Source organism: Molossus molossus, unplaced genomic scaffold (assembly GCF_014108415.1).
Source record: "Molossus molossus isolate mMolMol1 unplaced genomic scaffold, mMolMol1.p scaffold_m16_p_2, whole genome shotgun sequence".
NCBI classification, from domain to species: Eukaryota; Metazoa; Chordata; class Mammalia; order Chiroptera; family Molossidae; genus Molossus; species Molossus molossus.
In genome coordinates, this window is record NW_023425355.1 from 140,450,332 (window position 1) to 140,473,113 (window position 22,782).

The window sequence follows — 22,782 nt, forward strand, 5'->3', positions numbered from 1 at the left end:
AAAGGATCCGGGACTGTGGCCTGGGGCAACGCTGTCAAACGCTGGGTATCCTTGGTGTAGTGACCCCAGCCTCAGTTTCTTTATCTGCACAATGGGTGATGACCAAGACCGCAAAGCCCCTCCAGCTGTAAGAGTTCTCTTTTCCAAGATTCTAAAAGCCCACTGCCCTCTCTCCACCTCCCCGCTGGCTTTTCCGGTTTCCGCGCCCCAGGGGTTCGCTCCGGGTCCCAGGGGAAGCTGCCAGCTGGGTCTGCCGCCTGGGCGCGCCTCCGGCGGGTTCGGGCCCTGCTGCGGGCTCACAAAGCCCCCGGCGCTGACGTCAGGCCCCCTCTGTGCGAGGCCGGCCCCCAGTGCAGGCGGAGCCGCGGCGCTCTCCCACCCCAGCCTGGGAGCCAGGAGCCAGCAGCCAGCCCAGCAGCCCAGTGAAGCCTGACCAGAGCCCAGCCAGCGCACGTGCCCGCCCGACCTGCAAACTCGTACCACCGGCTCGGCCTGTCCCCAGGGAGCCAGCGCTCCTCCCGCCCACCCGTCTCCAACCATGGGTAAGCCAGCGCGCTGGCCCCGCGCCCCAGCTCCGGCCCCGCGCCCAGCCCTGCTCAGGTGGGGCCTCCTGGGGCACCTTTGCCACCGAGCCAGGGTGCAGGGGCGGAGGCTGGAGGTGGGAGGGGCGCAGGGCAGGTGTCCGGAACGCCCAGGTGCGCCTCTCTGCCCTATCCTGGGGGTGTCCCTGCCCCGGCTGCCCTTCGGCTACACCCTTGGGCGTGCAGCTCCCAGGAGGAAAGAGGAGGGCTCCCAGGAGGGTTGCAGAGAGAGCAGACGGAATGCCCTGGGCTGCCGTCTCCGGCTTTATTTTAAGGGGTTGGTAGAGAGTAGCTAGCTTCTTGCCCATTTCCTGGGACGCGCTCTCTCCCTGTCACCCGAGCTCCCAGCTCGGAGTTCGATCCTGTCCCACCCTGCAGTGGTTCATTTGACCTTAAACCCACGTGAAACAAACGCCCAGTTCCCCACGTCTCTCGGAAGACCCTATTTGAGAACCGCGATCCTTGAAACAAGGAAGGTGGGAGGGGAGAAGGACAGGATGGGACAGAGGGTTTCTTTTCTTTGTCCCCTGTTCCAAGTATCAAAATGCGGACCTGGGCGCAGGTGGAGACGGTGTGCCAAGTGGGTTCCAGTGCAGCTGGGGATCGACTAGTAACGATGAAAGCCCAGCTCTGGACACTGGAATCTCCAACCTGGGCCAGGGCGGATGTGAGGTGGCTAAAAGATTCTTTCTGTCACCTCCTAACACCCCGAAATGCTGCCGTCAGCAACATGTCGTTAAAAGGGGGACTTTGTATCAGAAGGGAAACTCTTAGAGTGCGGTGGAAATCAACCTAATTCCGCTGCACCCCGGAAAATGTTTGAGCGCCGTGCTGGGTGCTGGGGAAAGGGTGTTCTCTCCCTGCTCTGTTATCTTTCTCTAGTGGGTGACAGACTCCAGCCACCAGTGCCACGAAAGCCACAGACTGAAGAGCCCCTCCAAAACATTCCTAATGAGGCAATCAGTGGATTTAACCGCCGTGGGTTAATGGTGAGGGCTAAGGAATGAATTCGCTGCTGATCCCTCGACCCGCTATCCCTGGCCCCTACACCCCCCCCATATCCCCTCTGCGATTGAGTGTGGGTTGGTGTATGTGGGGGGAGGTAATTTTGTGCTGATTGAAATTTTGGTGAAGGATGGTAAGGAGGGCACAGTATTTTGCGTTTAAAAGGAAACACAATGAATTTTATAATTAAAATGTTTTTAATTTACTAGGTGATCAAAATATGAAAGGAAATAAGGCCCCTGAATCCAACAGGAAATTTTCTTACCAAAGAGTTAGGGGAGAGCTAGGATAAAGTCCTTCTAGAAAGGGTAGAATTCTGGGACCTATAACTCTGGTTCCTACTTCTTCAAATGCCCCCACCCCCAGTAGTCACATCACTCAGGGGTCCTTTTTAAGTGAGGTTCATACACTAAAATCACAGCTGCTGCTCAGCCTGTAACTAACTTGGAATGCTTGGGGCAAGGATGTGTAAGTTCCACAATGTGCAGCATTGAGGGAAGCACTAATTTTCCTGAAGTAAAGTTATTTCTGGTTTTTGAACGCCAGTCATTGGGATTTTTACATGTTAGAAATTGAGCCTCTAATTATCACGTGGGTACCTTCTTGAGAATGGCTTTCACAATACCCTGGGCTTAAGTGAGGGTTTTATTTTTCAGTAGGTGTAGAAGTTCTCATAAAGCAAATGCCCAAAGCAGAGGCCTGTTCTCAAGGAAGTACTTTTGTGTCTTGGACAATTGTTGGTTCTACACTTCAGTTGCCAACTTATGTTAATTTGTGCATACCTCACTGCTTCTGCCTGTATCCTTGGTTTTAGTTTTTACCAAAAAAAAAAAAAGTTCCCTTCATTCTAAAAAGGAAACATACTGATTTTCTTTGGTAGATTCTTAGTAAATACACCACGGGGCCGTGAACTGGTTTTATTTTTCCAGTTGTATTCAATTACTGAACATACATATGCGATGAATGTCTTAATTGAAATGATGTAATGCTGGGAAAATTCTGACCATTGGTCCATTGAGTTGGGACTTTGGTTCTCATGCACGTCACTTCCTTAAACTGGTATCAGTTAATTTCCTGGTAAAATGAGAGAGGTTTGTAGAAATAAAGCCCCTTCAGACTCAAATTTTAAGGTATTCAAAATCTTTAGGTGGAAAAATAAAATAATGAGCAGTGGTGGTGTGTACAGTTTTATGTTTCAATGCATCTCAAAAGAAAACACTTTTATTGTTGAGCCGATTGATTTTTTTTTACAGCTTTGTTCAAATATAATTGACATACCATTACAATTGGCACATTCAAGTGTACAGAGTCAGTGATTTTTAGTACACTTAGAGTTTTGCAGTCACCACCACTAACATTGTCATTGCCCCCAAAAGAAACCCTGGACCTATTAGAAGTCACTCCCCATTCTCCCCTCCCCCCAGCCTGAGCCAGAACAACCACTAATCTACTTTGTATGGATTTGCCTATTCTGGACGGTTCATGTAAATGCAATGAGCCCATTGATGTTTGCAGTGTGTTTGACTATTCAGTAACTTGGGTTGTTTTGCACGATGGGAAGATGTTGATGTATTGTTTGTATGCAGTACACCAACTAAATGAGTGAGATGGAACTAATTATTTAACTGGTTGAAGAGTTCTGCATTTGGCCATTGTGTGTGTGTGAGTGCACACACACACATTTTCAGTGTTACTCTGGTTTTTATCCGATGGGAAATCACGTTGTCTAACAGAATTTCGATTCTGTTACCTTATTCATAGGCCTGAAGGCATAGCAACTGAATGGATTCAATGCAGTAACCTCTTATAAGGTGTATGTAGGATATCCATCCTGCTTTAAATATGTAAAAATTGTATATGAAATGATCTTTGTTTTGATCCATCTTGTAAGGAAATTTACGTGAAGATTATGAACTTACCATTTCACAAAATAGCATTTCAGAAATCTGGTTTAGAGCAGTTCTTCTTGAACTGTAATGTGCATAGAGGTCCCCTGTGACCTTGTTTAAAAAGCAGCTTCTAATTCAGTGGGCCTGGATGGGGCCTGAGTTTCTGTGTTTCTAGCAAGCTCCTGGGTGCTGCTGGTGCTGTTGTTCCCTGGACCAAGAAACAAGAAAACCAGGGCAAGTCAGAGGCCCAGGTGCCCATCCCAGCAATTACACTAACTTGCGCTGTGACCTTGGGTAAATCATTTTCTCTTCTTAATCTCAGTTTACTACAAAATAAAAGATTTGATGAAATTATTTGCGGGGACTCTTACAGAGCAAAATGGATGTAATTTAGAAAAAGAAATGAGAGGGTAATGTTATGCTTGAGAAACATGAGAAAAAAGCTCCCTAATTGAACACTATTTGTTTCCATGAAGCCAGCATCACAGGCATCATTTGTAGTTGCATTGAATGCTGGCATCTTGACTTGCCTGCCAATAGGACAACTGGCCCTTCTTAGGAGACTGGTGGAGTAGTGCTTCCAGCTCTGGCTTGTGCCCTGTTCTCCTTAGAGCTGGCTGTTCCAGAGAGCGTTTCCTCTCTCCCCACCCAGGGCCCAGACCACCTTCAAAAGCAAGACTCAGAAGGAAGCACACTGAAGGCCCACACAGACAATGTCTGGTTCTGGGAGTTTGCTCAGTAATTCAGATACAATTGGAAACAAAGGAATGGTATGGTGATGAATAGCCAGGCAGGATGTGCTACTCTCCCTTCCTCTGAGTGTAAAGATCTAGTAACAGTACACCCTCCTCCGTCTTGAAGAGCACTCTCTTCAAGCTTCCCATGCAGGCTGAAATTTTGAAGAAACCTTCTTGCCCAATAGCACTGAGTACTGTTTGTGACAAACAGGAAGTAATTAATTATTTAGTATATTTTTGCTCCAGAAAAAAAAAAAACAAAAAAAACTGTTGCTCAAACCACTTGACCCCTCCAAGGGTTTCTTAGAGAAGATTCTTATGTGCTATGTCAGGGTCAAGCTGTTAGATGGCTTTTAAATTGTCTTGCCTACACCTTTCCTTGCAACTATTTTTCCAAGTGACTCCTCTTTGTTAAGACTTTCCAAAGCAATCGACTTGGTTTTCAAAGGAATAAAAACCTTTTTTTGGCACTCACATTGTATTAGTTTGTGTAATAGTGAATTAAATTTCATAGTTAAAGTAACAAGTACAACTGGCATAAACAGTTTTGGCAACAAAGAACTGACTCTTCTTAGGTACACAATTCAGCTGGTAAGAGAAGTAGTCCAGAGATGTCTTGAGAATAGCTTTGAGGTCAAGTTCTATGCACAATGATCAGTGTGGTTTACAAAAGAATAGAAAACATGGCTCACTAGGTGAATGTTGGTAAGAGAGCTTCTGTATTTTTAAGCCAATATCATCCATTTAATCATTTTAACATGATTTTTTGCATTGCTATTAGCTGCTTGTTAGTGTTTTTCATATGCCTTCTTTTCTGTTCAAATACCAGATTTGTCAAGAACAAAGAGAACAAAGATTGTTTTATTCATTGTTGTATCCCAATGTTCATTCAAATGATTGGTATATTGTAGGTGCTTCACAAATGTTTGTTGAAAGGATAAAGGTTTTAGCACATCAAATGTACTTTATTAAGGTCTATCAACATTATAAGTGTATAGGTTTCAAGGTATGTAAGATTATATTTATGTATTATAAACTATGATAGACTATACTAAATTAAATAGGGCAAATTATATTAATTATTATTCTTTAATAATATTAATACATTTGGCACAGATATTCACAGAATAACAGAATTGAGAGATTGAAGTCACTTTAGAAGTCATTTGATTGCTGTAGGCATACACAGACACAAAAACAATTTAAAGAGCAGTTTGAGTGTTATTTCATTTCTTCTTTTTTTTTTTGCCTTTAGCTTTTTTCTTTTAATGTTATAAAATACTTTTTCTTTCTCTGGTGCAAAATACTTCCTTCTTGTCAGATTTTTTAAGTTCAAGGGAGCTTGGAGTGAAACACTGTTGCAGTGAAAGTCATTATTGCCCTGAGGATTAAATGGCAACAGCAGTCTTGGTTTCCATTCTCACCTTGTACAGTTGGGGTAAATGAGTACCCACTGCAATGCCATGCAACTAGCAAATGCCAGTCTCTAAGCCTTTGAGTTCCTGTTATATGCCCATCACCATGAACGCTCTTGAATATAAGACAGGTGCTCACACTGTGAGCATTCAGAATCCTACTCAGATGAGCCAGATATTGTGCTAAGCCTTGAAGCAAAAAATATACAGATAAATAAATAAGACTCAGCCCTGTCCTGAGATCCCCACAGTCACTTCAGAGAGACAGATAAACAATTATAAGAGAAATGGGTACAAGACCCTGTAGAATAATTTCCTCTGTCTGAGGAAAAAAAGTTGGGGGTGGTATTTCAGACAGTTCTCAGGGGAGGCAGTAACCTTTGATTTAAGTCTGGAAGGATCAGCAGGGTGACGGGTCAGAATGTGTCCGGGAGAGGACATTCCAGGCCCTGGGTACAGATGTGCAACAGCAGGAGGCATGGCAGAGGCTGCAGCTTAGGCACATTGAAGAGTTGGGCATGGCCTGAATGTGAGGGAAGTGGGGAGAGCTGAGACTGAAGAGAGAGGCCAGGCCAGCAAAGAATTTGATCATTACCCTTTTGGTCACAGAGAATCATGAAAGGATTTTAAGCAGGGAAGCAACAGCTGGAGGGAAATGACATTCTACCCGAAGAGATAAAAGAAGCCCAGTGAGATAGAATCACTAGTGTCTAATTGTAAAATTCCAAATAAAATTCTAGAAGGAGTTCTGAGAGGGTAAGACATTCTAGTTTACATGAAGCTTCTGGTAGAGACTTGGATTTTAGGTGTGTTGGGAAGGATGGAAAGGATTAGGGTACACGTAGAAGACAGGTAGAAGTGAGCAAGGTTTACTGTAGGATCCTGAAGAAACTGGCCTGACCATAGCAGAGAGTACATGTGGGAGGAAAGTAGAAAATAAGATGGGGGAGGGGCACAGAAAGCCAAATGGGGAGTAACAAATTTTAACTGATTACAAATGGACACACATAAATGAATCTTGCAAAAATGTTTTTAATGTTGTCTATTGCTTCCTCCCTTTCAAAAGGTAAATTGGAGAAGAAAGGAAGTATGAGCCTTTCTGGGATGAAAAGGGTGATTCTTTGGTGTGATTCCAGAAGGGCTGGTGAAATGGAACCTGGTCCTTGTCTATGTATTTATTTGATTATTAATTTTAAAAGTGGCATTATTTCTTCCTTAACTATTTGAAAGAATTTACCAGTGAAGCTATGTGGGTCTGGAGTTTTCTTCATGGATATGTTTTTAATTATATTTCTTTAACAAAGATAGCCCTATTCAGATTTCCTCTTTCTCTTTGTTTCAGTTTTAATAACTTGTGTTTTTCAAGGACTTTTTCCATTTTATATGTTAGTAACTTTATTGGCATAAAGTTGTGCATAACATTCTTGTATTATGAGTTTAATCCTCTTGTCTGTAGGATCAACAGTGATGTTCATTCCTAGTGATGTAGGTAATTTGTATTCTCTTTATTTTTCTTGATTGATTTTGGCCATTTATTTTATTAATTTTTTGTTTATGGATTTGAGAGAGAGAGGAAGGGAGAGGGAGAGATAGAAACATTGATGAGAAAGAACATTGACTGGCCACCTCCTGCACGCCCCACACTGGGGATCTGGCCCACAACCTGGGCAAGTGCCCTGACCTGGAATCGAACCAGTGACCTCTTGATGCATGGGTCCATGGTCAACCACTGAGCCACACTGGCTGGGCATTGGCCATTTATTTTAAAATGTATTTTTGTAGGTTGATACTTAAAACTGATAATTACATCTGAGAGATGAGCTGACCACTTAATAAAAAAGGAGTGCATTTCTAGTAATCAGAAAATAGGATTTTAATGTATAGAAGTAAAAATTGCTTACTTGATTAGAACAAAAATCTGCCAAGAGAAAAAGTCTTTAAACCTGATCTTTCTATTTTTACTTTTAATTGCTGTATATAACTCAGTACATTTGAACTTGGTGTGGCAAAACCTATTGTAAATAATCTTGAATTAGAGTTATTGTATAGTATTTGTTTGTATATTTATTTGTTGGGTTCTGTCAACTGTTCAATAATACTTTCTTCTTTGGAGCAGCTGGAGGCAGATACTGAAATAAAACAAGTCTCCTTTCCTTCCCTTTTAAATGCACTTGTAAAGCATGGTTTCTCAACCTCAGCACTATTGACATTTTGGGCTAGATGATCCTTTGTCCTGAGGGGCTGTCCTGTGCACTGTAGGATGTTTAGCAGTATCCCTGGCCTCTACCCAATCCCTCTCTTCCAGTTGTGACAACTAAAAATGTCTTCGGATATTGCCAAATAGCAACTGTTGAATGGGGGCAAAATTGCATCATTTTAAGAATCACTGCTTTAGAGTAAAGGGATCAAAAACCTTTTGTGTGTGCCCAGCCAGTGTGGCTCAGTGGTTGAGTGTCGCCCATGTACCAAGGGGTTGCCGATTTGATTCCTGGTCAGGGCACATGCCCAGGTTGTGGGATCCCCAGTGGGGGGTGTGCAAGAGGTGGCCATTCGATATTCTCTCTCATTGATGTTTCTATCTCCCTCTCCCTTTCCCTTCCTCTCTTTCTAAAAAAAAAATCAATAAAACATTTTTTTAAAAAACCCTTTTGTGCTTCACAACATAAAATCTGAGTAGTGGCATTATTGAAGACTTGGTTGAACATATCTGCAAAATGAGAAGATCTCTGTTTTAGAAGGTGTTATCCTTCAGAAAGGGAAGCTTGATTTTCCAGCTGAAAGTTTTTGTTTTACCTTTTTTTTTTCAATATTACTAGAGAATTAGAGCTATAAGGAGGAGCCTTTTGAAGCACCTAGTTCACTCTTTCTTTGTAGTAAAACGGTACCTAAACCATCTCAATAATGAGACCAAACACCCCTGCAAAAAGAATGACTGTCTTTCTTTGGCAACTTATTCTGATGTTCAGGGCACTTTATCTTCCAAAGGACTAAATCAATATGAAGTTCATTTTGCTTATTAAAATCATTTTCATCATCTTTTGGTCTCTTCATTAAGTAGAAAGACATCAAGGATCTAGTCCCATTTCTTAACATCCTTAATTACTTTGATGGCCTTTCCAAATTTAGAATTCATTTCCTTAGCTATAATCATATCTACCCAGATTAAGCCTTTAAGCACAGGCAGCAGTTCTCAACCTGTGGGTCGCAACCCCTTTGGGGGTTGAACGACCCTTTCACAGGGGTGGCCTAAGACCATCTGAAAACACATATTTCTGATGGTCTTAGAACCAAGACACCGCTCCTCTGTCCATCTCCAGGTGGGTCACCCATATGCAGATCCTCCCACATACAACATGAGGAACTGTATTAAAGGGTCGCGGCATTAGGAAGGTTGAGAACCACTGCTTAAGGCAACCTTCCTTCACATTCTGTTCCATCCTTTGGGTCTATAGTCTTGACTTCATTATGTGTTCCGTGTGTTTGAGAAATGCAGGAATTGTAAGAGAAAGGACTGGTCTTTTTTTTCCCTTGTTGATCACAGAGATCCTTTAAGGACAGTCTGTAAATCTCCTTGACCTCCCCTACCCCCATTCTCAACTCCTACAACCAATGAAGACCTTAAGTTGGGTGTTTTCTGAGATCTGGGCACACTTGCAAAATAGTTCTCATGTAAAAAGAGCAGGAATGTTGGAAGCAAAGGTTAGAAGGAGCCTAGAAAATCTGCTATTTTATATGTGCATCAGGTCACTCTTTTAGGTTTAGGCATTTCACACTGACTCCCTGAAAAGAATGTTTAGATGGTAGATTTTAAAATGACAGCTTAGCCCTGGCCGGTTTGGCTCAGCAGTTAGATCGTCTGCCCACCCACCAGAGAGTCCCTGGTTCGGTTCCTGCTAAGAGCACATACCTTGGTTGCAGTTTGTCCCTGGCCCCAGTTGGGGTCATGTGGGTGGCATTCGATGTGTCTCTCTCATGTCGATGTTTCTCTGTCTCTCTTCCTCCCACTCTCCCTCCCGCTCTATCTGAAGATAAATGCAAAAATGTCCTCAAGTGAGGATAAAAAATAAATAAATAAAAATAAAATAAAATGACAGCTTAGCCGTGGCCGTCGTAGATCAGTGATTGAAGCCTTGACCTTTGCACCAAAGGGTCACGGGTTCGATTCACAGTCGAGGGCATGTACCTGGGTTGCAGGTTCGGTTCCCACGGGGGCGTGTGTAAGAAGCAACTGATCAATGTGTCTCTCTCACATGGATGTTTTTATCTCTGTCTCTCTCTCTCTCTCCCTCTCTCTCTCTCTCCGCTGTGCCTTCCACTCTCTCTAAAAAGTCAATGAGATAAATATCCTTGGGTGAGGATTAACAAAAAATAAAAATAAAATGGCAGCTTAAACTCAGGCATCTGTTTCTTCACACAAGGAGCAATGTAATTAGCAGAGAAATTCAAATCCTTAAGATAACTTTACTTTTTGCAGCAATTTTAAATAACATTCTCCTTTTAGTTTTTTCATGTGGCATATTCTGAGGATTTTCATGGTGAGTATGACAGAATTAAAAACATTAAAAAGGTAAATTTCTACTCCATGACTTATTACCATTTTGCAAAGCCACTTTCCTGAATGATCAAAAACTGGTTTGAGGTCTATCATATAATGGCATCTTGTCACAAATGTTTTTAGATATTTTTTTAAGAAGCATGAATATTATAAAATCATTTTAAAATTTGTCACTGAAATATATACACAGAAAGTAGGCAGATCACAAGCATACAGCTTGATAAATTTTACAAACTTAACTAGCCAGTACACAGATTAAGAAGCAGAACATTAGCTCCCCAGAAATCCCCAGCAAACTCCCTTTTAGGCACCTGACCAGGGGTACTCACTTCTACTTTCTGCCAACATACTTTGCCTGTTCTTGGAATCATACAGTATGAACTCTTATCTCTGGCAGCTTTTGATCAACATTAGTAACATTATTTTAAAACTCAGTGATGTTTTCTGTTTGGAAAATAGACCTGCTTCTAAATCATTATGGTTAAAAGCATTTATTAAATGCCTACATGCATAGAGCCATGTTAGGGACTGCATAAACCACTGATTCCTACCCTCCATTTTAAGGGGAAAACATTGACACAGCAGGTGTGAGAAGGACTTTGAAAATAATTGATGAGAACGGTACATGAAAAACATGCATACTGTGGAAGAGATTACAAAGATAGGGCATCCCCATTATTTGCCTCAGAATGGAAAGTACATCATGAGGGGTTATGAATAAAGAGGAAGTTGGAGATGTTGGGTATTCATTCAGGATATGATCAGTATGAATACTTTATGTCTTCAGAATATAAGGATATAACATGTTGAGACCTCCCTTCAATTAGTTTCCTGAAGAAGACGCAGTTTTAGAAATGTCTGAAATTACAGTAGTCAACTGTTGGCTAATGAGTAGTACAAGTGGAGTGCAGACTTGGAAAAAGGGTTGAAGGCCTGATTGTGCTTTTCATCCGGAAAATTTTTTGAAGTAGATATAGAACTGTTTTTGCCAAAACAACTTTTCTTCATATGTTGTTTGGATATAGATAATAATAATGTGTCTTTATTTCTTCAATGAAAAATGTTGTGATCATCTTGACTGAAATAATGTTGTAGTCAGGAAAATGAATGCCTTGTGATCACATAAAGTTGGCTTTAAATTGTATAGTGTCACCACTGCTTTCCACATAGTGGAATCACTTTGTACTCCCACCAGTAGTGTATGAGCATCCTAGTTTCTCCATATATCCACCAGTATTTGGTATTTGTCACAGTATTTAATTTTGGAAAAATTTTATTGGTACGAGTTGGTATTTCATTGTTTCTTATGTTGAATTTCCCTATAGGTTAAACCCTTTGGTAAGTTATTGGCCATTTATATTTTCTCTTTCATTTATATCCTTTTGTTTTTTTTTCTTACTGCTTTGTAGCAATTCTTTATGTTCTGAATACTATTAGTTAAATATGTTGTCAATATCATCTTCCTCTCCGTGGCTTATCTTTTAAATTTGTGGAACCCATCTTTTGTTCTACAGAATATTTTTATTGTACTAAAACCCTAATTATCTATTTTTTTGTTAGTCTTTTATTTTTGCCTTATTTTATAATTGTTCCTATCTTCAAGGTGATAAAGATGTTCTTCTATTCCAGTGTATTTTTCTCTTAAATTTTTCTAAAGTATGCTTTTTGTTTTTCAGTCTTTATTTCATTACAATTTTAGTTTTTTGGAATAATATGTGTTAGAAATCTATTTTTATTTTATATTTCCTATACATAAACCACCAGGGACTTAATCGTTCATCCTTCCCCCACTGATCTTGATATAATAGCATCTCTCATGTATTAAATTTCCTTACTGTATATGTGTGTACATCTCTGGATTCCATTCTGTTCTTTGGTCTGTTTTGCCATCTGTGTGCAATACTACCTTGTCCTAATTCCTGTAGATTTATAATATGCCTGGATATCTCCTAGGAGAACTTTTCTCCTCTTGCCCTTCTTTAAAAGTGTCTGAGACAGTCTTCATTTTTTGCTTTTGGAATCAGCTTTTCATGTCCCATAAACATTTCTACTAGAATTTTGAGAGGGATTTCAGTGAATTTACAGAATAATTTTCATAATAGTCACTGTGTTTACTATATTGAACCTTCCAATTGTATACATGATGTATCTCTTCATACATTTAGATCTTCTTTTACCCCCCCCCCAATAATGTTTTTGCACACTGTTAAAAATCTACTAAAGGTCCCTCATAGTTTCTGTGGTTTAAAAAAAAAGAAAAAGTCAATTAATCAGGGTTAAATCTAATGCCATGGATGTCATATTTTCTTTCACAGACCTATGACTTCTGAAAGTGCAGCTGAATGGACAAACTTGTGTAGATTAACATAGAAGCTGGAAGCAGGGCTAGCTGATTCTGAGTTATCATGTACCAGCCTGGTTACAAGAACTGAAGCAAAGTGAGGTATTTTTATTTAAAGCAACCCATGACATATTATAATAAGATAAGAAAATTAAACCTTCAATATGATAAAATATAGATTTCTTCTAAAAGAAAATTATGACCCAATTTGCTCCATTACGAAGACCACATTTACATTCAAGATGCAAATTCTTAGTTGAACGAGAACAGCAATAACAACAACAACAAAAAGCCCATTTTCCACTAATACCTTAGAGCGATGTAGCTAAGGTAACCCCAGAATGATTTAAACATGGCTCTTCTGTTGGAGTGTTACTTCCATGTTTGGTGAAACATGAAAATGAACTTTTCTTGATCATTTCAAGATTACCTAGTTTCTCTAAGTAGTTAAATGGAAATTTATTCCTGGAATATGTTTTGCATAGCTGTTCACCCTGCAAAGAGGAGGCCAGCTCTGGACTGGACGGCCAGCTTGATTTATTCTGGAAAGTGGTTTATTCAGCTGTCAAGTGAGATTATGTGTGCGACTGTTACCCATCATTTCACAGAAATATTCTTATTTCTGCACAATGCCTCAAACTTTTATTTACTTAAAGGCAACAGAAATCACAAATGTAAATTGTCCTAAAACATATCTTTGGAACTGCAATTTTTAATAGAGTGTTATTACTTCCTTACTGTTGATGATAGCCAGAACAAAACAGAACTGCTGGACACTTTGTACCCACTGCCTACCATCTCCGCACCAGCCAACACACACACACACACACACACACACACACTTCCATACATTTAGATTTGAGCAATCCTAAAAGGCCCCAGTCATAAGAATCTATTCTTGACTTTCATGTTTTTTGTCATATATTTTTGTCCTAGAAGGGTCTCTCAATGTTGAAACTATTTCTCCTTTGTGATTGTCTTGCAGTTTCCTCAGCCTAACATGACAAGGGAGTTATCACTCAAAAGAAAAAAAAAAAACTTCTGACCAAAGTAACTGTGACAGAATGAGTTGTTGCTAGGTTCGTGGCTTAAAGATGTTTTACTTGCTGCCTGGGCAGGCTCTTTTCTGGGTGCATGGAGGCAATATTTGGAGTTAGGCACTCATTCTTTCAGAGACTGGTGAGAAATGGAGGCCTCTTATTCTTTAAAAAGCAACAATGAGTAATTTTTTGTTTGAAGGAGAATTTTTCATACTGATGGTTCTTCACTGCAGTCGATTTTGCTCCCCCAGGGGAGAGTTAGCAATATTTGAAAACATTTTTAGTTGTTATAACTGGAGTTGAAGGAAGGGTGCTACTGGCATTTAGTAGGTAGAGGGCAGAGATGCTGCTAAACACCCTACAGTGCACAGGTCAGCCCCCTCCCCAAACAAAGAGTCATCTGGCCCCACATGTCGAGAGTTCCAAGGTTGGGATATACTGATATAAACTGAACTTTTAAAATTGTAAAAGATGGTCTTTGAAAACCTTAAAGACAAATAGCCCAAGTTTTGGGATTTGGGCTGAAATAGTGCAATAGATTCTAGACACCAGATAAAGGGACCCAGGTATAAAAGGAGTTGCCCAGTTCAGAAGGTTCCATTAGGACAAGCCTCTCTCAATGTGGATAAAACCCAGTCGTAGATGTTGCTAATTACTGGTGCTGATATGGACCTACTTGTTTAATTCAATTGCTATTCATTAAACTCTTTATCACAAGCAAGGCATTCTTTATGATTAGAATAATGAAACCGCCCTGACCAGTTTGGCTCAGCGGTGAGAGTGTTGGTCCGCAGACCAGAGAGTCCCTGGTTCCATTCCCGCTAAGGGCACGTACCTCAGTTGCAGTTTGTCCCTGGCCCCGGATGGGGTCGTGTGGGTGGCAGCCACTCAATGTGTCTCTCTCACGTCGATGTTTCTCTCTCCCTTCCTCCCTCTCTCCCTCCCACTCTATCTGAAGATAGATGCAGAAATGTCCTCAGGTGAGGATAAAAAAAACAAAAGAATAATGAAACAAATGATAATACTATGTATGTTATAAAATGGAATCATACAATTCTTTGTACCTGAGGGTTTCATTTATTTATTATTTCAGCCTCTTCTGGCAAACAAATATTCATGTAACGAAAGAAGACAGCATAGAACATTAAAGTGAGCCAATTATTTTTTCATTCACCATTTAATTTCAAGCAATAGGTTTAACATTTTTATTTTATTCTAAGAGCTGCTGATGAATAGTACAATGACTGATTTAAGTATCATGGTTCTCTGACTTTCCCAATCCTTGGTAAAATTCTTAAGTTGAGACACATGAAATGGACCACATTAGACCATTTTTGGCATATAATATGGCATTTTCATATGTTTCAGTCTAATACAGCCTGACTGTCCAACGAGCTAAAATGAAGGTAGCAGCCTAAATATTCTCTCCTAGGGGCTATTTCCAGCCTAGTATTATAGTGAAACATAAGAAGGGCCCATTCATTTTTTTTTTTCCTGAAACTTTGCAGATGAGGCTATGGTCTCATTCTAATTAGTCTTCTAATGCTGTGGGTTTCATTGTCCCTAAACCTGAGGTTTCCCTCACAAATACTCAAAGACCAAAGATTGTTGTTCTTCAGCAGCTCCTTTGGTGAAGCAAAAAATTACCCCTCAATTTATCTCCTCTCTAAATGTGGGTTTAATATGTGCTATATTCTCTTCAGGTGTGTGGTACACCTGTCTGTGTGATTGTCAAGTATGATATGGAGCAAGTTCTCTAGTTATCTTCAGTCTGCCATTTCACTTATATTTAATGAATGTTTTTAGGTGGTTTAATATTGGCATAGAAAATTAACTATAGTTTGTATTTACAGGAAAGTTTTTTTCTCCATATTTTTGAAATTAGTAAAAGTGTGGTCATTTCCAGGTAAGTGTTACCGTCTCTCGGCCTGCTGGGATCCGTGTAACGCAATGAAACTACAGGCACAGGTTGCTTGGAGTGGGGTGGGAGCTCTGCAAGGTAGCAAATGCTCCAGATCTCTGGGCACAGTCCCTTTTATTTGCAGATTGGAATGTAACCACAGGTATCAAGTGTACTTAAGTGAATTATTTCCTTGAGATGGCACTACTGCATACACTCTAGCTTTGTTTCTTGCTTTTAACCAGAAGAGACCTTGAAGCCAAAAGATAACAAACCCTTATTCACATGCAAATGAAGCACCCAATACACCTGAGTGGGCCAGGTCCTCCCCACCCCCCAGGATTTGGAGAATGCATTAACACAAGGTTTAAAAACGTCCATCTTCCAACCCCCCAACCCCACAACTGTCAAGTTTTTATGTCCATACAATTAATGATTCCTAAGCATATATGAATATGTTACTATCTTACTACGAATTTTCAATTGGTGCACCGTACTTTAACAGCTTTGTGAGAAAAAAATCCAATATAATTTCACCTACTGAGATTTCTGCATTGGTTGTTTGAAAGTCTTATGCCTTAGTGTTGTATCTATAAAAATGCTAAACATTCCCTGGCTGGTTTGGCTCAGTGGTTAGAGCATTGGCCTGTGGTCCAGAGGGACCCGGGTTCGTTTCCCACTAAGGGCATGTATCTCGGTTGCAGTTTGTCCCTGGCCCTGGTTGGGTCGTATGGGTGGCAGCCACTCAATGTGTCCCTTTCATGTCAATGTTTCTCTCTCTGTCTTCCTCTCTCTTCCTCCTATATCTGAACAAAAAAATGAAAATATGTTCTCAGGTAAGGATAAAAAAAATGCTAAACATTTATGGGCCTTACTTGAAATAAATATAAAATTGCTCTTTGAGGATGACATTAAGAATGGGGAAACCCATACCTTGGTTTCCTAGAATTAAGAGTTCATCCTAATATGAAACATAAGTAACCAGAACCCTGTTTATTATGGTAGTTATCCTTATATTTGGAAACAGGTGTTTATTCATGAAAATATTATCAAACAAAAATCATACAGCCACATATTGGCCAGTCAGGAAACTCTCCTCTTCCCATCTCTTACCCCTACCTCCAGTCCTCTTGCCTAGTCCCTCTTTGTGATGTCTGCCATACTGATATCATATTATTTGAAGTCTGTGGGATAAAAGGTTTGGCCTCTCTTGACCATTCCCTGAAGTTGAACAGCGTTTAGATGGCTTCTCCAAATAACTAAATAAAGGAAGTTGAGATGTTAAGGAAGTGACTATGAAGGAAAGAAAGATTCACCCCACTGTAGATCATCTCCCTAGGTAATTGGAAGTTGTATCTGCTTTCATTCCCATGAGGAAATGTCTTCATGATGCTACAGAGAAGGTCTAACGTTTTGTCATTGTCACAGTCAGCTACAGAGACTCCTGAGGAGAAAGAAGACTGTTAACGGTGGAAGCCCAAGCTCTGAACATCCATGGTAGTTTTTTGCTGTTATATTGATTCTTTTATTGACATTATCAAAGGCATTATTAGACACAGCTTGTTTTACCAGCCAGCTTCCAAACTTTCACTGTGCACATTCATTGCACGAGTGAGTTGGAAGTACAAGAACTATAGTGGTGAATAAGAGAATTGTTGGCCTTGATGAAGAACCTACACAGTCTGGTGGGAGGGATGTACCTCTGAGTAGAGAAACCATGATAAGGATTAAAATTAAAACAAAGGAAATATGTTCCAAATATTGTCTTCTGGCCCTGGCTGGGTAGTTCAGTTGATTAGAGCATCATCCCAATATGCCAAGGTTGTGGGTTCAATCCCAGGTCAGGACACATACAAGAATCAACAAACAACCACATCAATAAGTGGAACAACAAATCAATCTCTCTCTCTCTCTCTCTCTCTCAAATCAATAAATTAAAAAACAAAACAAAAAAAAAAAAACATTGTCTTCTGGTAATAGAATGGCACCAATACTGGTCTACGTTCCTGCCACACGTATTACCATAGAGGAGACATTTTTGTTTTTTTTACATAGTAGTGACTATTTTAATGACAGTATTAACAGGCATCAGACTTAGTTTTATCTGAACCTTTCAGCAAGTGAACATCCTGCTGAAAGGTATTCACTTGGGGAGAATCAGAACTTTGCGAAAGGGCATTTTTTTAAAAAATATTTTTTTCTTTATTGATTTTAGAGAGAGAAGAAGGAAGAGGAATAGAGGGATAGAAACATCGATGAGGGAGAACATCGATTGGCCACCTCCTGCATGCTCCCCACTGGGGATTGTGCCCACAATCTGGGCATATGTCTTGACCAGGAATCAAACCTCTTGATGCATGGGTTGACACTCATCCACTGAGCCACATTGGCCGGGGCAGGAATTTGTCTATTTCTTGGAATGATAGTGCCCATGGAAAGACAGCTCCTTTACTTCGCTGGTAGGCTATGCTTTCATATTTTCTTTAATCCAAGCTGCCATGTTTCCTTCATGGTTGCATTATTTGGAATTAACTACTTAACAGTTTCCAGTTGAGTTTCCTATCTGTGTAAATTTAACCCTGAAGTTGTCTCCAGCTGCTCACTACTGATTAGACGTAGGCCTACACTGCTCTTCTCTGGGTCATGCGTTGAAAAACAGATGCTGCCGTAACACCGATTGCCTGCAGCACGAGCACCGAAAGGGCATTTTTTGAATGTAGCAAATTATTATTGATACTTTAATGCAATTAGGAAAATAGAGAGGATTGGTAATAAAACAAATGAAAAAGACAAGTTGTGTCACAGAATAAACCATAAATGAGGTCAGTAACTATAATAAAATAATGAAACATCATTGTTACATGAGCTTCCTTCTTTAGAAGCCTGGAGACACTATTGCAGGAACCTGAAAACCAATTAAGGTGTTGCTTGAATGCTTGACAAATCTAGTCTCTTATATAGCTTAGTCTTTGCTTTATTTAATTATTTCTATAATTTTATTACCTATGAAAACTTATCTTTAGGGTAGAGGAGATAGGGTATGTTACTGTTGCCATGGTAACTTTGTATTTAAAATGGCAGGCTGTACTTACTTATTTTAAAAATATCTATAGTTTGATTGCTATAAAAATCTCTACACATGATTTTCTCATGTCCAGTGTGTCACTCCTCATTTAACTGGCATGTCAGTAAATGATCACATAAGTTGTTCAAAGAAATGCCAGGGGTTATTACTAGAAAGCAGTAAAAAGATTAAAAATTTCCACTATTTAAAAACTTGAATATTTAAAAATTAGCTTACATGTCTCCTTGTCATGGTTAACAGAGTAAAACAACCTTCAACCTTCACAGCTTGGTTGTCAATAACTGATGGACTCGGGATAAATTGTGCTTGGGCTCCATATGGGTATCTTCAGTTAGCAGCAGGTGTTGAGGCAGAAGGGCCCACTTTGCACTTGAGTCCCTATAGTAATGCTGGACTTGAATATTTCAGTGTATTTCTATCTCCCCTGTGCTGTTGCAGAGCTCCCAGTATAGCCAGTCTGCTGCCTTGTCTTATTTATTTATTTATTTATTTATTTTATTTTATTTTTTTAAGATAGAGCTTCTTTAAAACACACACACTCACATACATATATAAATTAATAAGCAAATGCACTTTGTAAACGAACTTAAGCAGTCCCTAGTGCTGCATTATTTTCCACTCAGTAGCCTGAAGTGGGTGCCCAGGAGCTTTGTGGTTCCTTTGTAGAATGGGCTTTGTGGCAGCTGTTAACCATTCCGAGTCTTTATATGCTTGACTGTTTTGCAAACGAATGAAGCTTCCAAAATATTTCAAATTCTGGATAAGTGGGGAAGAGCAATTGATGTAGATGTGTCTGTGCATGAACTGCTTTCTGTATCTGCATCGGTGATAGAAATCAGTCCTGCTTTGGAGAATGGATATTTTTTAAAATATTCATTCCAGAAACTTGGGGCAGTATAGGGAAGAGTACTCCTTCTATTGTGAGCTTCTCTTTGATCCATTTCTACTTTTATGGAACTCTTTCCTTGGCATTGTGTTTGTATTTCTAAGTTAGCATCCTTTTTTGATGGCTCAAACAAACTCCCTTGGTCACTGAGAAATTAAAATTATAGTACAAAGCTTTGTGAGGCAGGTCCAGAATCTGCCACGTTAGGTACCCTTCCTGCTCTGTACTCACATGCCACATCCCCCGTCCTGGGGTTGGGCCAGAGCAGCTGAAAATCCTGCTGGGCCTTTCAGAGCCCCTTGGGGGATGTTTAAGTGGTAGATGCACTTAATTATTAGCTACATTACAAATGCAGGAGAATAAGCTTTGATAAGTTTTGAACTTGGGACAGAAGGGCACTTTGCTTTTATGAATCAACTTGACTTTCACAGAAATCAGAATATTGGTACAAATCAGTCAAGAAATGAAGGTGCACATACAAACATAAGTGTGTGTGTGTCACACACACACACATCCAGTATTTATAAAATGAATATGTTATATATAACATACATGTATGCAGACAGACGTGCGTATATATAAGTTGTATGTATAACACACATACATGTATTCACATGTATGTCATACACACACATATAAAACATTTACAGAGTCATTAATTAGTATGTGTAGGCACTGTTACAAAAGCTTTACCTGCATCAGCCAATGTAATTCTCACTATTTCACAGTAATGACCACTGAAGTCACAGAGCCAGGAAGTGGCAAGACAGGTATCTGAACCTCAGCACTCTCTGTGTTCCTCACCTCCTCTTGATGAAGGTGGTGCAGTCAATACCATTCAATGGTATGGTTAATTTGTTGGGTGTTGGTGCTTATAACCACAGGAGCTGTCAACTACAGAGAGACAGAGAGACAGAGAGAGAATGGAGAATGCCATTTCTCCTACCTATTTTCTTCTGCCAGTGCAGGAAAGGGAATAAGCTCATTTGTATTAAGGGTCTCAATAGTGGCATATTTTTGATGATGGGTTAAGTTTTTGGAAAGTGGTTACAATCAGTTGGGCCAGATCCAGTGAATAAAGTGAGTGACCAACCTGAGGACTGCCATTTGGGGACCCAATAAAATAATGTAAATTATTTATTCTCTCTGGAGATACTTCAACAGCACCGATGGATGCCAGATGGCTTGGAATAACAGTTCTTTGTATGTACACTTTTGTAATTTTTTTAATAGAACAAAACATCATTTTAGTACTGGTTATCATACTAACTAGCTGGGTTATAGGTGTGTCTACTATAATGGAACCCAAAAAATGTTAATAATTACTTCAACGTGCCAGAAGCTTCTATCCTTCTGATGAAAAACTGCCATCTGGTATGCTCACTTTCCTACAAAAAAGAAGTCAGAGACCTAGGCTCTGTATGTCTTGTTCTGTCATACTCAAGACTTAGCTTCCATTTCATAGTCCAATATGGCTGCCACCACTCCTGCCATCACTTTCACATCCCTGCTAATATGAAAAAGAAAAGATTGAGCAAATCCATCTCTTGTTCTGAACCCCTCCAGAAGCCAATATTTTGGATTTTATTCTTGGATTTACTATCTATTAAGCTTATGACTATTTGGTAAGATTTTTCACCTTCATCTTGGCATCTGTTTTCTCAGCTAGGAAAAGAAAATGGTGAAAGGACAAAGGAAATAATGATACCTTAAGTGGTTGGCAACTGGGGAAGGACTTGGAATGGTAATGTCTTTTTTTTTAAACCTCACCCAAGGATATTTTCACGTTTATCTTCACACAGAGTGGGGCGGGGGGAGAGAGAGAAACATCTATATGAGAGGGACACATCTATTGGTTGCCACCCGCACAACCCCAACCAGGGCCAGGAACAAACTACAAGCAAGGTATGTGCCATTGACGGGAATCAAACCCAGGACTCCCTGGTCCACAGGCTGACACTCTAACCACTGAGCCAAACCGGCCAGGGCTGGAGTGGTAATGTCTTAAATTTCAGTTTGCAGTAGTATTTCAGGCAGGCCAGGTGATTGACTACTGGTCAGTGGAGCTCACATTTGCCTTATCTTCAGACCTTTCAGCTCTTTGAAAACAAACTCCATCTTCAACATGCAAGGAAACATGTAATGGCTTTTCTTCAGGAAATATTTTTCTTGACTACATTTTGTGAGTTATGTATTCCAATGTATACCTGAGCCTGCTGTGGTGGTTTTGCCAGGCAAATACTCAGTGAGATCACAGAGCTCATGCTTGTATAAACCCCTTGGTGGTCTTTTATTTTCAGTAGAGCTTGAGGTGGACTGATGAGCTGTTAAATGAGTGTAGAAACAGGCTGGAAGTGAATTTGGTTTGAAAAGTAATTGTAAAAGGCAAAACTGATAGACCTTTCATGGCCTCTATGATAGTCACTAGCTATTTCAATTTGAATTAGTTTAAATTAAATTAAATTCAGTGCTTTAGACACATCAGCCACATTTTAAATGCTCATGTGGCTAGAGGCTACTATATAGAACAACACAAATCTAGTATACTTCTGCCATTGCAGAAGATTCTATTGGACATTGCTATCTATAGATAGGCATTTAAGAAAGAACTGTTTGATATAGCAAGAAGGAGGCTTGGGATGAAAGTAGAAAGATGATTCTGTTCTAATTTGAGCCTTTAAAAGCTCTGTGATCCTATCTATCTGTGAACCACTCTAGGCCTCAGGGGGCATGTCAATACTGCAACCATTACTTTTGTATGCTTGTGTAGATTATAAAACTAACATGAGGATCAGATGTAACTGTCATTTTATTGTTAAGAGAGTGGACTTTGATCTGGAAACAGCCCAAAGGCCCATCAGTAGACAAATGGATAAAAAAACTGTGGTACATATACACAGTGGAGTACTACGCAGCTGTAAGAAAGAAAGATCTCTTATCCTTTGAGACAACATGGAGGGACCTGGAGAGTACTATCCTAAGCGAAACAAGCTAAGCAGAGAAAGACAAATATCATAGGATCTCACTTATTTGTGGAATATAATGAGCATAACAGTCTGAGGAACAGGGTAGTCCCAGAGACGTGGAAGTGGGGTACAGACTGACAATCCTCAGAAGAAGGGTGGTGGGGGAGAGATAAACCACAGAACTTGTATGCATGTATGCATGAACAATGGACATGGACAACAAAGCTGGGGACAGTGTGGGGAGGGGGTGGAGGGGAGTATCAGTGTGGGGGAAAATGAGAAACATCTGTAACAAAAATAACTAAATTAATTAAATAATAAAAAAAGGAGAGTGGACTTTGGAGACTGCTGGATTTAAATACTAGTTACCTACAAGTGACTT

General features: G+C 40.1%; 1 protein-coding gene across 1 annotated transcript in view; it reads left to right on the forward strand.

The window, feature by feature from the left end:
• The first annotated feature begins 405 nt into the window (after window positions 1–405).
• GPM6B (glycoprotein M6B) overlaps window positions 406–22,782 on the forward strand; it is a 150,484-nt gene continuing 128,107 nt past the window's right edge. Inside the window, exon 1 of the mRNA XM_036271354.1 lies at window positions 406–542. Coding sequence (XP_036127247.1) covers window positions 539–542 — 4 coding nt within the window. The 5' untranslated portion in view covers window positions 406–538. The remainder of the gene's footprint in view (window positions 543–22,782) is intronic.